The 16,959-nt window shown below is 37.6% G+C and overlaps 1 protein-coding gene across 1 annotated transcript; it reads right to left on the bottom strand.

Annotated features, from left to right (window-relative positions):
- Positions 1–1,180: 1,180 nt before the first annotated feature.
- On the bottom strand, positions 1,181–12,220 carry LOC116262263 (uncharacterized). The gene is made up of 14 exons (XM_031641446.2): positions 11,690–12,220; positions 10,380–10,470; positions 10,176–10,260; positions 9,863–9,947; positions 9,330–9,399; positions 6,605–6,674; positions 5,197–5,242; positions 4,853–5,102; positions 4,559–4,764; positions 4,366–4,440; positions 2,928–2,997; positions 2,615–2,695; positions 1,678–1,757; positions 1,181–1,591 (listed from the first exon to the last, which is right to left on the bottom strand). The coding sequence occupies exons 1-14, from the start codon at positions 11,806–11,808 to the stop codon at positions 1,513–1,515; spliced, it is 1,407 nt and encodes a 468-aa protein (XP_031497306.1). The 5' UTR covers positions 11,809–12,220; the 3' UTR covers positions 1,181–1,512.
- Between the last annotated feature and the right edge of the window lie 4,739 nt (positions 12,221–16,959).

The following is a 16,959-nucleotide window of genomic DNA, read 5'->3' as shown; positions in this document are numbered from 1 at the left end:
GACTGTAATGCTGTCATGCATCACGGATTCACCCCTCCCAGAGACCCTATTTATGTACTGCTGTCAGTGCTTTTCTTTTTTATGACTTTCTTTTAAGGCGATCGTTATGCCTTTCTCACAATTATTTAAGACATATGTCAATGTGCCTTGAAACCTATGTAATTATTTACATATCTGTTCAACATATTGACATATGTCCTAAATAATTACATAGGTCTTAAACTGTTTTTACAATGGACTTATGTAGATGCTTTATACTGTCCACAATCGTATATTTACAAATATATGAAATAGACCTACGTGGATGCTTTATACTGCCCACAAGTCCCTACCCAATGCCTCCATTTTAATGGAAGTTTTAAGCTACTTATATCAGGACCCGCGTTGATATCATCCAATGCCTTCAAGTCCAAACTATATTTGATCAAATCAAGCTCTGAAGGAATTAGAGGAAAGGCCAACTAAATTGTTTTCAAACCATATATATTTTGATTAGGTTGGGTACTGTATTGGGTGGCCCTCATGGAGGGGATTTCTAGTTAAGCGTAATTTTGTTATTTCCAGCTTTCAAGTGTCAGAAGGCGTAACATAAAACGATAAATTAATGAAAGGAAAAGGACATTAATATATACGGAGAGGTGTGGCAATTGCCCACACGGATAAAAAAAAATTTCATATTGGCACTTCGTAAGGTAATTTTTCTCATTTAAATGTTGATGCCCTTAAAAATCTAAAATTTATTGCTAATGCCCTTCAACCAAAAAATCTGGCCCTGTCGCTGCTTTAACCACATGGTTTACTTTATAATTCAATAATAACAGTCAGCTTTTGCCCCTTTTTCTATTATCTCACGCAAAACACTGTAATGCTTCATAGATATGCAGCATGCAATAAGAGCTCATGAATAGTTACGATTACCATTTTACTCATGCCGTTTCCAGTGAATCACCTCCCTCTCCAAGCTCTAGAAGGTACAAGGTTTCCCCACAACCACTATTTAGCCGAGAAAAAAGCAACCTTTTAAGTGGTTTCAGAAAGATGAGTTAGGTTTTGGGTATTCAAGAAGAGCTCCTTTTCCATTCATTACTATATGGTTTAAACTTCGAAGCAGGTTATCTGTCATATGTTGCGCCCCCTAACACTTAAATAGGAAACAAGCAACCATTTGTACAGGAAAAAGGAAACAAAACAAGAAAATACACGCCAACCAAACAAAAAACTATGGTGTTATCAGGTGTAGTCACACAATCTAATGGCCAAAAACATTATCAACTATAACATATGTACAGTTGGAGCAAGGGGCAAAATCCTTTACAAATAAATCCAAGTAGCGATGTCCTCCAGCCTCATCACTTTATGCTTCTTCATTTAAACTCGAACAAAGCAAAGGAACAGCCAGAAGCTTTTCGAAAAAGTAGCACAAGGATCACATTTGCTCCGGAAGTCATTTGTACATTGCATCCCAGCTCCTCAGTGTGGTTCTTGTGTTTTTATAGTAATAAACGTGTTAGCCTATACATCATAAACAGGCATACGCTCTTCAATTGGCATCCGACAGATCGGGCATTTCTTACACTTCTCGCAACAAGTGCTGAGTCAAAATATCGGGATGCATGTCAAAAGCTGAAGAACAGAAATTAGGATAGAAATCACTGAGAGAAAATATGAGCAAAGTACCTGCAAAGGATGCGGTGCCTGCATGGCAGCAGGACCACACCAATGTCAGATTCAAAACAAATCCTACAAAGAACTTTCTCCTGCTCAATGACATAGGAAACCATAAGATAGGAGGTAACAAAGAACATAAAAAAGGAGACGTATTTACATAGTTTTAGTAAATTAAACAGCTAATCATCATAGCAATTTGGGTTCCCATATTAATTCTTGCTTTATGAGCTATTGACATGTCCATCCCTTACAGCTAGCCACACAAATCCGCTCCTATCAGGATCGGGCATTGACAAGCATTTCAAATTAGATCTTGAATCTAAGTATGTCCCCCCCCCAAAAATACTATTTGCTTCTAATGGAATGAAGGCAATACCTTCAAAAAGTGAAAGAAATGAATGAGTTACGTAAAATGGCATACAAGCACTTTCAGATGATAATAGAAAACAATTTGTCAACTACATAACTATGGTAAGCTGCTTAGCATTATTACGGTGATAAAAGGACGAAGTTTTCTCTCTCTCAAAACTGCAAACATCAAGGATGGCTTTGTCGACCATAACAGCATATGGATGCATTTGCAACTATGTACAAGTCAGAATGAACTTGGCAAATCCTAATGAATTATCAACCTACACGACATTATCATCAAGAAAGAAGTAAAACAGTTAGCTCACAGCTAAAGCACATGCAAACAGAATATGAATTTTAAAGTAAAACTTGAACTTTTCAATTGCCACCACAGTTCAACAAAATCCAAATGCCTCAAATTGAATAAACATGACAAGATGGGGATGTCACATCTTCAAAGCAAATTATTTGATGCATTAGAATGCAGATAAAAGAGGATTCAATGGACCACAAGTTGAAATAGTCATAAAGCAATTACATGGATCCTTCAATTCAATAATAAGAGATGGTTTGAACAACAAGGGTTATTAATTACATTTTGCAGCCTCTCATACTCTTGCTGACTGTATTTTGTGATTTCAGCTTGCTCTCCTAGTGCTGCTTGCAACCTCCAGACCTGGAAATGTGTAAAGTTTAGACTTAGATGATATGTAAATAAAGGCACACAATATCATAAGAAGATACAGGATGGATATGCAAAGCAGAATTTTGAACATGATAGACACTAAAATCTGCAAATGAGCCCACGATGAACGTACAAAAAACAAAACTAGGAAACACCGAATTGTGTCTCCGTTAAGAATTCAAGATGATAATTATATCCAACAAAACAGCAGTACTCTAAGCACCTCTTCAGCGAGATCCTTCTTAGGCATCTTTTTTACAACCTCAGGTGGAGGACCACAGAAAGTGTTGTACCTGTACAGTTAATGGCAAAGAAAAATTAAAAGCTCATCAGGCACATATACACGCATGCGTGCGCACACACACACGAACACACACACACACACACACATATACAAAGCAAATAATGAGAACAATAGATAAGAAAACCACATTGGTAAAATCAAGAAAACAACAGAACCATTTTCCCATGAAAAAATCCAAATATGCAAATTAAATACAATAAAATAACAAGGAGAAAACACATGCAACATTTGAGTGATTCTTGCCACATATTGATCGAGCAGACTGCCACTGCAGGTATAAAGTTGAAGATACAGCTTGCCATGAAAGACACTTTGACCCTTAATATACTTATACATAAGATTCTTGGACTTGGCTCCAATGCAAATGGGTGTAAGGTCTGGCCATTTTGTCCACAAATCTAACTGCATGGATATGGTTGACTTTTTAAAATTATATGTTTCGCAGAAAAAAAAAATCCAATATGTAGTTTAGATTTATAAGATCACAGGAAAAAAAAACAACAGTTTTAGGCTAATTGTAACATAAATCCAATATCAAAAGGTTTCAGACATTCCAACCATGTGATCAGATTTGTGCAACCAGCCAGAACCCAGCAGATGGCAAAAATAGTGAATGACATACATATATATGTATACATATATCTGTCATTATCAAGGGTTTATATATATATATATATATATATATATATATATATATATATATATATATATATATATATATATAATAGACATATAAAGAAAAAGAGAGAGAGTGAGAGAGAAGACTCTTCTGTTTGTGCACCATCTCAACAAGATCATTGAAGAAAATCGTCACTAATATGTTACATATGAAATGGATGGAGTCATGGACACATTGTATGTCAGATAATAGTGTCACGCACATGATATCAGGTACTCAACTTTTTAGATACTTCTATATTCAAAAAAGTGAAGTGTTCATCTAGTGTCAGGGAGTTAGGTGTTGGTCAGAGTCCAGAAGCATCAATGGATAATACCTTAGCATGGTAGCACCATAGCAAACTCAGGTAGCAAAGCCACTTCAAATAATTACTCACACTTACAGAAAGGGAAAGGATTGGGCTCTTTTGACATGAAACATACTTAAGTTGCAATATATGTTTCACCCGTGCACAAAAAACAAGTTGCATCTTCAACATAAAAATCCATGTGCTAATTCCTCTAATTCATAATACTATGTAAGAATCCAACACAAGTATACAACCCCATGCCCTCAAACTACATGCATTTCAATTTCCAGAGCAAAGCACTAAAGCAACCTTGATAAAGGAGCTGACACACATTACCACTGCACACCATGGAAGACTTAAACCACATTTGCACTAATATGGATCCTTACCCAGCATTTGTGGAATGGAAAAGCCGGGCCTGTTCTTCTTTACTGCTTTCATCAATCGACCACCAACCCAAAAGCCTGTAAGAATTTAAAAGATTTCTAATACATAGCGTATAATAAACTAAGATGTCACACGTAATGGAAGTCAGTGCACATTAGAGTAACTCCCGGAAGAGAGACACAGGAGATGTCTTACCTTGAACCATGATGGAAGAACCCCAACCAATCACGAGCTCTTGAAGAGATACTGAAATATCTTCCAGTACGACTTCCACTATTAAGTAAAAGAATAATCTTCTCAACCAACCTCGATACAGCAAACACAACTCCAATGCCTTGAAGAATGAAAAGCGGCAAGAAGAGTACTGCCAGAGGGATGTATCGAGCACTTTGTGGTGTACCCTGCCATTGTATGAAATTAATGTCAAAATACATTATGCAGTAGTCAACTGCCACGTATGAAAGGATGAAACAGATAGTCCGACAGTACCTCTAGGTGCATACAAAGCACAACCTGGAACACAATCACTGGAATCTTCATAACATGGCCACCAATATCCTGGGGGGAGCACATGTGGTTTTGGCTTTCATCCTCCTCAGTTGACACCACAAGGCCACTGTTCCAGTCAAGATATCTAATAGTTTGTGAAGATGAACTTGGTCCTCTATGATGAGACAGTCGATGAATAGCTGGATTTGACCATTTCGTGCAAACTAAAAATGAAAAGCTCTCTGCTATTCTGCCCAGAGAAGTACACAAGGAACAGTTAATAAATCTACTTTGCATGGCTTTCATGTGCGCCTAAAGGAAACAATTAAATGCACAAATCATACCCAAAATTAATAAATAAATCCCACCATCCTAAAGCACCCACATCACCTGCATTGGATTAAATCAAACATTAGCAGTGTAAAAATGACAAGTGCAGTTACGTTCTGATACAAGGCCCATGAGAACTGTGCACTACAGCCTACTGATATCAAGAATTTATTAGAAGAAAAAAATGCCCATTTGCAAAAGAATACCAAAACCTATTCTCTAAAGCTATAATTCATTCCGAAAACTCAAAAACAGAGAAAATCCCAACCTTTTCACAATGCCCTTTAAGTGAAAGCTATTTTTAAGCAGTTTCAAAGTGAAAATGGTCTTAACCAGTCTTACGAGTTACAAGCTCTATCCAGTCCACATAGTGCCACTGTCTGATTTGATCCATTATTCGCCTAGTTCTCAGCAAATTTTACAATCTGAAATACAGGTGGCTGCATTAACATGCCACTACCAGCAAAACCAGTTTTACGGAGTTCTCAAATTCAAGGAACTTTAACATGTCATGTTTGCACATCGATTTCTTCCCTGTAATTGGTTTCTAACCTAACCATAGTCAAATCTTTAAGCTAGTCCTACTTAGTTATAATCTGACAAATGATCATAAGCCCCATGTAAGCTCATAAAGGAACTTCCAACCATCATCTTGATCTAACAATTATGAGCTGCCAACTCCTGGCAACTTAAACCTTGGTAAACATGCACTTTCTTCCCATGAAGTTGACATGTAACCTATCTAGGTATGTCCACTTATCACTGCAAAGTCCAGTGTCATTAAATTTTGTAGTTGCCTGAGACTTCCAAAGCTCCTTTACGGCGAGAAATTAAATAAAACATAAACCAGCTCATTGAAGCAGACTCAGAAACAAAAGAACTGAACCTTGCACTTCCAGGCCCACAATCTTTTATTGGTCTAATGTAAGTTAGCCCAAAGAGCATCTAGAGTGCCTCTAATGAATTAAAGACAGTTTTTCATAAATAATCTAGAAATAAGAATTTCTCTCAAACAAATAAACTCAGAATTTTGCAAACAACTAAAAATGATGCTTCCAGAAAAAAAAAAGGAATTATATGCAAGCAGGGGCTATGCAGAGTCCTACCAGATTATGTCAATAGAGATGCAGTCCAAGTATTGAACTCTTCACGTTCTTAGCCTCCTAAGAAGGTGAATGACTTGCCCGAGAATTTTAAAATACTAACCTTTTCTCCAACACATCTTATCCTTAAAAGTCTATACAAATCCCATATGTCACAGACTCGCAATATTTAATGATTAATAACCATTACCTAACCAAATCTTAGGAGAAATTTTCCAGTTATTTGGAAGATTAAACTGAATCTTTGACATTGGTATAAGGAAGACAATTTGAACTAAGGACTGTAACTGCATTCAACTATGGACAAGAATAACTTTACCGCATAGTTTCAGCAATGTAAATATAGTTGCTGCAACAAAGAACACCATTGCAATTGCAACCCAGAAATGCTGGATAAGGTAAAACTGATTAGTACCTTCAAAGAATAATCAGGCTAGCACATATCATTATCAAGTAGGAAAATTATGGATAAACAGCAGACCTCACCCTTTTGAACAAAAGGTAATGTCGAACTATCCTTTATAACAATAAGATCCAACAGAAAATGAACAGATAAGATCATAGATTTTGACAAACATCTAAGTCTGGACTATTTTCTACAAAAAATTAGATCCAATAAAACATCAATGGATAAGAACAAGATTTTGACAAACCCCCAGTGTTATATGTGACAACCAATTCATGCACAAAACCACATGTCAAATTGGCAGTTAGTTCAAGGTTATTGTTTTTCCCTTTCCTTTTCTTTTACAGGCTCATTACTACATCATTCTCCAGAAAACAAACCAGTTACTTTCTCTGCTGCACTACTTTCATCCTCATGATTAACCCTCACAGTCTAGGTTCCTTTGTTAGCTCCTCCTGGCACATTCCAGCCACCCAGATCTCTAGAAGCCTCACATTGTATCAAACCCATGCTTTAGAAGATAAGTGTTGGAATCTAAATTAGTTCCACATCTCCAATCAGGTCCAGAACCCATCATGAGAAGTTAAAAACGTTACTTGGAGAGGTGTGATAGAATGATTGGCTTTTAAATTTAGTACTTTATGGTTGTGATTTTCCCATTCCACATGTGCTAATGATGGATAATTTTGTTAACACACATGAGCATACAAGCATATCGTGAGGAAAGATCCATCCCCAGTCAAATAGAAGGTTCTGGACTTGCAACAGCTATTGTCCTCCATCCTTTCTCTGTCATACTATTTTAGTCGAAACAACATTGTAGTTTAACAGCCAACGTTTGTTTAATCAAGAATGCCAATTCATTGGGTAGAAGTGCATCGAAGTGTGAATCAACCAGTATGATGCACTTCTCAGTATAGCCTCCGATATGATCTAGAAAAGCTTTCTTTAATCCTTCACTATAAAATGCTGTCGCAACTGGTGGTTTTACAGAAAAACAAAAAGAAAGGATGATGAAGCAATTTTGGGCCTCCACCATTGCACCTTTTAGAACATGCAGTTGAAAGGCCCATGCTGTGCATATACAATTCATACATTTCAGTTATCACACATTTGTTGTATCAGGTTAGAATCTTAGATACCAAAAATCATTAGAACTTTGTAATTTTAGGTTATACCATAAGACAAAGCAAATAGGACTTAAATATGAGAATGGTGTTCAGCATCTAGGGATAAGGGTGGGTATCGGGCTGGGCCGGCCCGGCCTGGTAAGGTCCGGCCCGATGGGGCCCGTCGGGCCGGTCTGCCCGGCCCGGCCCGTCGGGCCGGTCTGCCCGGCCCGGCCCGTTTAAAAATAAAAAATAAATTTTTAATTATAAAATATTTTTTTAAATATAAAATATATTTGTTAATAATAAATATATATTATTAAAACAAAAAATTAAAAAATATTTTTTAATCCTAAATGGGCAAAATCGGGCTGGGCCGAGCTGACTCGGGCAGCCTATCGGGCCCAGGCCCGGCCCGGGCCAGGTTTTTCCCGGCCCCGCGGCGGCCCGACGCCAGGCCTATCTAGGGATGTTGTTGAAAAGACTTCAACAGTAGAAAACAGTGATTCTCTTTTCAACATTCTAACATTCTATGCATGCAATGATTCTAGACTTCAGTGCTAAAAGTCATAATAACTGCTACTTCATAACACATTTCCGACACAAAGATCTCAGATTCCATCTATGAAAACAAAATTAGAAAAACTGAACCTGCATGCACATTCAAACACATATAAACATATCATGCTTGAATCAGCACAGCAGAAAGGATGCATCTGCATTTTCAAACTATGATTATCCATTCAAAAACAGTGCACCAAAGATGTAAACACAAGGCTTCTAAATGGAAAAATCCTAAACCATATTACAATGGACTGGTCACAGGAAACAAACCCTATGCATGGAGGCTTTTCAGCTCTTGCGTTCACGTTCATCATATATTAGATGAACCGGTTAACCCACTGATAATGGAAGGGGCTATGCAGAATTAAGGCTAGAGCAGGAACTACCCAGAACTAAGGCTAAAGCAAGCCAAGAGTACGCCACAAAGTATCAGCTGGAGAGCTGGCACTATGTTAGGATTTTGGTGGTTTAAAGGCCTAATTTATGCACCTAAGGACATTGTATGACTTTATGGGTACATTAGCTGTGCACTTGATGCATGCATCCACATGCCTTTGTGCAGCATATGCATAAGCACATAAACACATGCAATACTAAAATATCATTCTCAAGAGAATACTGGGAAGGTTTAGTCTAAGGCAAATAAAAGATATGTAGCTTTTCTTGGAAGCATACTTGGTTTTTAACAAGAAAATAAAGTTCTTAATTTTTATCAAAACTTGAATTGAAATATTGTTATCAGAACTTTTTACCCATGTATTGTGATAACATGACAACCTATGTTTTGAATCTTTCCATTTGTGATGATTTTACAGAGCTTTTGTCCATTTGAAAACAGTAAAATGCAAGAGACCAGTAAAGGAAGATACATGTGGACAAAAAACATATAGTATTCAGTGTTACTTGATTCCCCAAATAGCACTTGTTACAAAGGTAAAGATCAAAATGATCCAAAAGAAACTTACTGGAAGTGTCTCCCATATGGCGTCATCATTTATGCTCTCTTCATCACCTGGCATTAAAGCTCTGCACATCCTAAAAGAATGGAATATGGTTAATGAATGCAATGAAGAGCAGCATCTAAAACGTGAATTTTCAAGAAGATACATTATAGCCTGGAGGCATACACTAGAAGCAATTGTTGTGTACGTTATGAATTACAGACAAGCAGATATCTTAGAATGTTGAGCACAAAAAGTCAAACCTATGTTGTCCGGCATTGTTTGCATTAAGAAGTACACAGAACATACTAGCATGGACAGAATGAGTCAAGGAGATAAACATGAATTGATACTCACTCAAAAACAAGATATAAACTATACAGGTAATATGTAATATATAAATGCTCCCAAAAGAAATCCTTGGAGTCACAAGAAGGAGAAACTATAACGGACATCCTAATACAACATTAAACAGACAAATTCTTGAAATCATACACCAAAGAAAGCAGGGTGAACACAAGGGTTCAGTGACAGCTAGATCAAACCATTGAAAGTACCTGAAGTTATCGATTAGGATAATTATTTCAAATGCTAGCAACGGGAGAAAGACAATCTTTAAGTTCACCGCCGGCGAGCCATGCACTGCAGGTAAAACCTTCAAAACAGGTAAGTGATAAATGCATGCAAAGACTTATTAGCTACATAGACTAAACACAGGAAGGCTACTGAAGTTAATAATCTGGGCAAAGAACTGAAGAAGCATCAACCATTTTGGAATATCCATAGGCCAGAATGACTCCAAAAATGCCAGCAGAGTAATGGAGTATCATGAATTTAGTAACAACATTTGATTAGGAATAACATACATACCCCAGAGACCCTCAAGAAAGATGCAAAGCAGCAGTTCAAATGATACTATAAGTGGAGTAGCAACAACAGAATGGCATGGAGCCCACTGTGAAAGAAAGAAAGGCAACCTTACTTTTCAATTACTGAAAAAATGACTAAAAATCAAATTCTAGATGTCACATCTCTGAAGTACTTCTCATAAGGAGTGTAAGATGAAAACCATACATGGCGATCACGAGGTGGTGATGGAGCAGGTAAGGAGAACCGCCCTCGAGCAACAACTGCGTGGAATAACCACAAGGGGATGAAAATGGTCCTGCAGAATTTGAAAAACACAAATTTAACCAGGAAGAAAATAGAAATAATCGATTAAACAAGTGGATGAAACAATCCTGCAAAATTTTGAAAATACTACTTGCATCAGAAACATAGCATTTCATGCAAGAGAATTATAAAATAATTAGGGCTTATGGAAACATATCACAAGAGTGACCATTACCTAGCAGTAAAACATGCAGACACACATGTACAATAAAGAAGCATCTGACTAAACAAAAGCTGACAATATACCGAGTTTTATTAAGAATTCATCCCTGCTTGGATCATGCACATAAGCCCATGCAATTAGAGCACCTTATTGAACAGTTTAATACACGGGTAGCTCATGAAATCAAAGCAACAAAAAGTGAATTTAATAGCAACAAAAAGTGAATTTAATAGCACAAAATCACAGACATGGCACATTCCCAGTATTCGTGTTGTACTTTTGAGGCTACAAATATTTAATTTCCCTAATCCATAAGAGATCCGAATTCCACTTCTAACACGAACGTGAGACACTATGAACTTTCCTTGTTTCAGCAAAACAAACAAGCAATTTTCTCATAAATATTGGCTGTAGGAACCAATCGAACAGGAAATATGGGTGAATTTTCATTACAGATTTATCTGGTTAAGTATCTGCCCGCCCTGCATATAACGGTATCTGGGCAGGCCTAGAAAATGCTTCAAGTCTCAACCGATGACACTTAAATACAGAGTGAGTAGGTATTAGTCAAAATGCAACTAACAAAAAACATCAACCGATTAACCTGCCAAATATATACAAGGCTAATATGAGCCGTAAATGATCAGGATTATCGCTACGGCTCATTGACAGTGACCATCGTCGATGAAGTTAACCAGCAAAGCAAAAGAGCTGCAGAATTACAAGCCCACATGACGACTGCGTCCTGTCTTAAACAACGAGTTCGCGGACCAATGAATAGTGCACACGTAGCCGAAGCTGAAAATAACTTGGTAAAAAGTTACAGAGCCCAAAGCAATCAAATTCCACCATTAGGAAAACCAAGAAGGACGAAAAGACCCAGAAAAGGCAGTCCACAGAACGTGCTCAATTCTCCAACTTATATTTCAATTGCCTTCCCTCTTCAGCTATTCCAAGAGAAAACGAGAAGGAAAGAAAGCAACGCGATCACGACAGAACATCCGACCAACAAAACCATATAACAAAAAGACGGCAAGATGGAACTCACCACCACGAGAAGAAAACGCGATGGTCGAGCTTCAACACCAAAAGGACGGTGAACGCGAGCAGCAGCCCATGAGCAGCCACTGCCTGCAAGGATTTTCCCACTCTGTACCACGACCCCATCGCTCCACGCCGATGAGGCACTAAGGCACTAGCATTAATCACAAACACCAACTCCCCAACTGCAACAAGGAGAAGCAGAGCCCTAGTTCCTCGCCCTCTGCGTGCCTCGACTCACCCCATGACTTTCCCTCGTTCGTTCCAGACGAGAAAAGAAATTCCTTCCTCCTTTCCAAAGAAGACCGCAAGCAAAAGGAGGAAAGGAGAGAGGAAACGGTAAGGAACAAGTTACAATGGGCGCCACTAAACCTCCCCAGATTCTGTCTCTCGTTTTCTTCTCTCAAGATTATTTTATCATTTCGAAACTTTTTTCCTCGGTTCCATCTTCTCTCCTCCTTTTCCTTTTGTTCTTGTTTTTCTTTTCTCTTTCTTTCTTAACTGAGTGCGCGGGGTTTGATGTTTCTCTCTCCCCACCCAGAGGAGTTTGTCCCTTCGCCGCTACGCCAAGGTCCCACCGGAGTTGACGGGAGCTACCAGGGACGCGTTTATGCTTTGTCGATAACGTTCTAATATCTTTTCTGTCGTTTTTTTTTTATGCTTTCAGGAATTTTCCCCATTGGTCCCACTTCTTATCTGATACTTCATTTCGCCACTGATCGATTTTTGTTTTTTACAATCAAGTGAACTTATCCGGAACTGATTATGTCTTATCCAGTTAACATAGGAAGATATGATCTCACGTTTTACTAAACAAGCATTTTAGTATTTTACAAGATAAATGTTTTCAAGGTTCGCTTAGATTACAGAGTCTGAAGGTTCGCTTAGATTACAGCGTCTGCTTTCGGTGCCTCGAAGTGCCACTTCTGTTATGCTTCAACTTGCATATTGGTTGCTCTTCTTTTACAACACAAAAAATCGGTGTCGTGGTTTTGAAATAAGAACAAACTACCTACCCTTCACTCACTCACATGAATAATTATTATTATTAAAAACAAAAACATATTATTTTTAAAGTATGAATTTTAAGAATATTGTCACGTATCTTAGGTTTTAGTTCATAATTTGTTGGGCAGTTTCTCTTTGTAAGGGCAATTATGTCATTTTTTATTATAAAAAAAGCAGTAACGGCCCGTTTGAAATGATTAACAAAGGGTAGGAATTGATTTAAAAGTTTTTAATTTTATCAATGATTCACGCTCTCAAGAGATTTAAAAGTTTTTAATTTTATCAATGATTCACGCTCTCAAGAGATTTAAAAGTTTTTAATTTTATCAATGATTCACGCTCTCAAACTTGCATCCATATTCACACATGGAATTCGGGTCTGCAATTGGACAACACCGACCTGTTGACATTTTTAGTTGGTTCGTGGGTGAACATGCGGCAGAGATACATACAGGTCAACAATTATCCCATGCGCAACTGTCAAATCCAAGAGCTTAACTAAGATTTTTCAGATATTTGTAAACCTTCTTTGTATACCATTTGGCTATGGGCAAATAAAGATTGTTCGAAAATTTAGAATTTGAAAAAAAAAAAAGGCTTATGAAAACTTGACATGTAAATCAGATTTCATGAGTTAATAAAGACAAAGTCAATATTGTTAAACCTTAGAACCTTTAGAAAAATTAACCTGAATATCATTTTGTTTCAATATTATAGTTCTACATCAAGGACAACACTGTCTATGAAAAGCCAAGACAACGAACCAAACAAGCAATTCAGCCAGAATTTCTTGTTGGTGTTTCCGTAAAAACATAGTACATTCTTAGCCCTTTCTTTAAATAAGGTAAGTGGTTATTCTTTTCATAGTTTCGAAGAGAGGTCGTTCCTCCATGTGCCTTCAGGGTTGACTAAAGATGCCTTTTTTTGTTTTTCAATCATATAAATTCGATTGAATTTGCGAGTTGTCTTATTATTATTATTGATTGACTCATTTATTATTGGTTGAATGAGTCGGTAGATTTCATATGTTCATAATTAGTAGTATTTATGTTTCAGATATCATATATGTACGTGTATATGTATATATATGTGCAATCACTCAACTAGAGTTTGAATTTGGCTAAATGCCACCGGCGAATCCCATTTTTCTCAACTTTAATGTGGCTGCAACCAATGCATATAAGAAGGGATGGTGCCCCTTCTCAATTACCCAAAGGGGCAGTTTTGGTATTTAAAAAATATATATTTTGCTAATTTTACAAAAACGGAATTTTTTTTAATCCGTTCTAAATTTCACCTAAAATGGCATTTTCTGTCATTTTCAGGCCTGCAAGCGCTAAGATATAACCTCCTCCAATATAAGAACTTCCAAATTTATGATATCCTCTGAAAAGCTGCCTTTTGTTTTGGGGATAATCTAAAAATTTGAAAAAAAAAATCCGAATATAAAAATTTCCAGAAACCATGAACTTATTGATTCAAATTTTTTCCCGTTTTTAAAATTTTTGAAATTAGCTGGCTATCAAATAATTTGCGGCCTACCTCAAGAATCTCAATTATTGGCGATGGTCGACAATTACGAAGCAGTGGTTATAGATATTGATTACTACAGTTCCAAGGGATGGCCCTGTTCCTTATTTAGATTCAAGGCCCCCACCTAACAAAACTTACAAAAATTAGGGGCCCCCACTATCATTTTCTTGGTGTTGTCTTCTTGGAAAAGGAGGTAGATGTGTTAGCATGTTCCTTTCAAACGCTAACAAATTGCATTTAAAAAGACATTATATTTTTTTTTTATTATTTACTCAGGAGAAGTTTCGGGGTCTGATGAACCTACCGCCGAAAAGTATCGCGTTTTCCACCATTTGTAGCTTAAAAGGGTAACTCACCGGAGCGTGACAGCTATCATGGAATTCAAACATATTTTTATTATACTTCGACTTGCCTAGGACTAACACTTGAGATTTGAACTTCAATTTCTGAGATTGTTTAAGAAAAAACCAGATATTTTAAGATATTATGACAATTTGTTTTTCCGAGATATCACTTTCCTATTTCATGGTGTTCCGAGGAAAAAGTCAATTACCTGAATCATACCTGAGAGTGAAAGTTCAAGCAAGTGCGATTCGGTCACACATCACAGTCGTATCAGTTGGAAAAAAAACTGGACCACCGCGCATTGGGCTCGAGGTAGGACCACAATTCAGCCACATAAAATGCCCCGACTGGACTCGGCAATGGCTAAGCCAGAATTTTTTTTGTTATGGGGCATTATTGTAAAAATTTTCATTTTTATATAAGTAAGTAAATAATTGTAATAAATCTATGTAAAACTAAATAAAATTTTTGTTGCTGGTGTGGGTAGTTGTAGCTTCGCTACTGGACCCGGGTCCATGCCCTAGAGTTTTTGGTTCGTTATGAATCGGTTGCGAGTCTCCTAACCGCGTCTTTATGCGCCCGGTTATGCGGCCATACAAGCAACAAAGTCTCTGGGCTCAAGTGTGGTTAACATATACAAAAAAGTTTGAGGGCAGCTTGTTCAGTAAGGTCAGCTGCCACCAACAGAAAAACAATCCAGCCTGTTTGCTTCAGGGAATAAAACTGGGGATCAACTTTCTTTCAAAATGTTTTTCCTATTTTTGGATTGGTGCGGCATCCTGGGGATGCTTTTCCAAGGAAATTTGTTTGGGTGAGAAGTGAATCAAACGCCGGCAGCTTTAAGCTTTACAGGGATAGAAAATTTTGCCAATAACTTCAGAGAGAAGCTTGGAGATGAGCCTGCCAGTTTGGTATTGATGGTGACGTTATTGTCACTGCTGTAGATTCATGTTCACCAGTTTCTTATGCCATCAATGATCATGTTTCCGTCTCGACGCTAGCACTTCCTCTTTGCAATTATTTCCGAAGGGCAGCCTCAACAAAAATTTAGTTCTGCAGAAACCTTTTCAGGTGAGCTGGATTCGTTGAGTTTGGATCTGATCAGGGACTTTCTTTCATATTCCTTCATTTTGAGGGGCTGTTCCATAGAAGGATGACACATTTGGGTGGCTTTTTTTTATTTTAGGTTGTGCTTGATTATCGCAGATTTTGAGGTCCGACTCCCTCTTCTCCAATCGGATCTCAAGTCCATGGGTGTCTTTTTTGTTTTAGGTTGCGTTTGATTATCACGGATTTTGAGGTCCGACCCCCTCCCTTTCCCGGTCGGATCTCAAATCCACGCTTCTGCACATTATAGCATGAATTTGAGATCTATACTGGGGGCTGATGCCGAATTCCACATTTGTTATCATGGATTTCAGATTACAGTGGATCTATGATCCATGGGAAATCAAACGTAATCTAAAGTTTTTCATTACTCATAGGTTGCCATCCCTCGGGCTTGGACACCCTTTCTCAGTTTCTCTTTCCCCAAACAAACACGGGAAAAGATTTGGAAGGCTTTTTTTTTTTTTTTCTTGTATAGTTTTTGTGTGAAAATAACTACATGTTGAACCATTGGAACATCTCAATTTCGAAACTGTTTTCTTCTCTAGGATTCGTTAAGCTTAGATTTGATAGAATGGTTGCAAAAGAAGTAATACTGGAAAGAAAATGAGAAAGAAAGAAGAAATAAGTGAAAAAGCGAGAGAAAAATGGTTGGAGAAAAACGAACCCTGTATATGTATTATATCCAACAAGCCGTCTAACATATCATTTTTGCTTTTATAAAGTTAACTACCAAGGAACAAAGTTGAGATGTCAAAAATTACAAGAACAGAAAACAACATGATTTAATGGTCCAGATTGACTTGTATGAGCCAACATAAGATTATTGATTTTAAAATCGCCATAGAATCTGGTCGACCTGCAGCAGATTTTAATGGTTCTCCTACATTATTTTATTTTCCTACCGACGGTTGATCATTGCACAAAGCAAACAAAAAAGAGGATGTCTTTACCAACCATCTGGAACCTAACTTTCCTTCTCTTCCCCATCACCACCTTCACAGTAGGTGAAAGGTTATAATTCCTCGGCATCTCGACGTAAGTTGTAGAAAATACAGCACAAATCTTCATTCATAGATATATCTAAGCGTAGCTAGGGGCCCCGATGCAAGCGGGAAGGAAGGGGTTTCAGCCTCTCGCTCGGATGGTGGAGTTTTCTCCAACTCACGCAAACATGCAACCCTTGACACACAGGGATTGCCAATCAAATCACTTCTAATTTTCGTGGCACTCCTAAAACCCATTTAGACAATCAAAATTCGATCTACCGCAACAGCAAGCATG

Source organism: Nymphaea colorata, chromosome 10 (genome assembly GCF_008831285.2).
Source record: "Nymphaea colorata isolate Beijing-Zhang1983 chromosome 10, ASM883128v2, whole genome shotgun sequence".
Classification (NCBI taxonomy): Eukaryota; Viridiplantae; Streptophyta; class Magnoliopsida; order Nymphaeales; family Nymphaeaceae; genus Nymphaea; species Nymphaea colorata.
The sequence above is the reverse complement of the archived record's forward strand: the minus strand, read 5'-3'. Positions and strand labels throughout refer to the sequence as shown.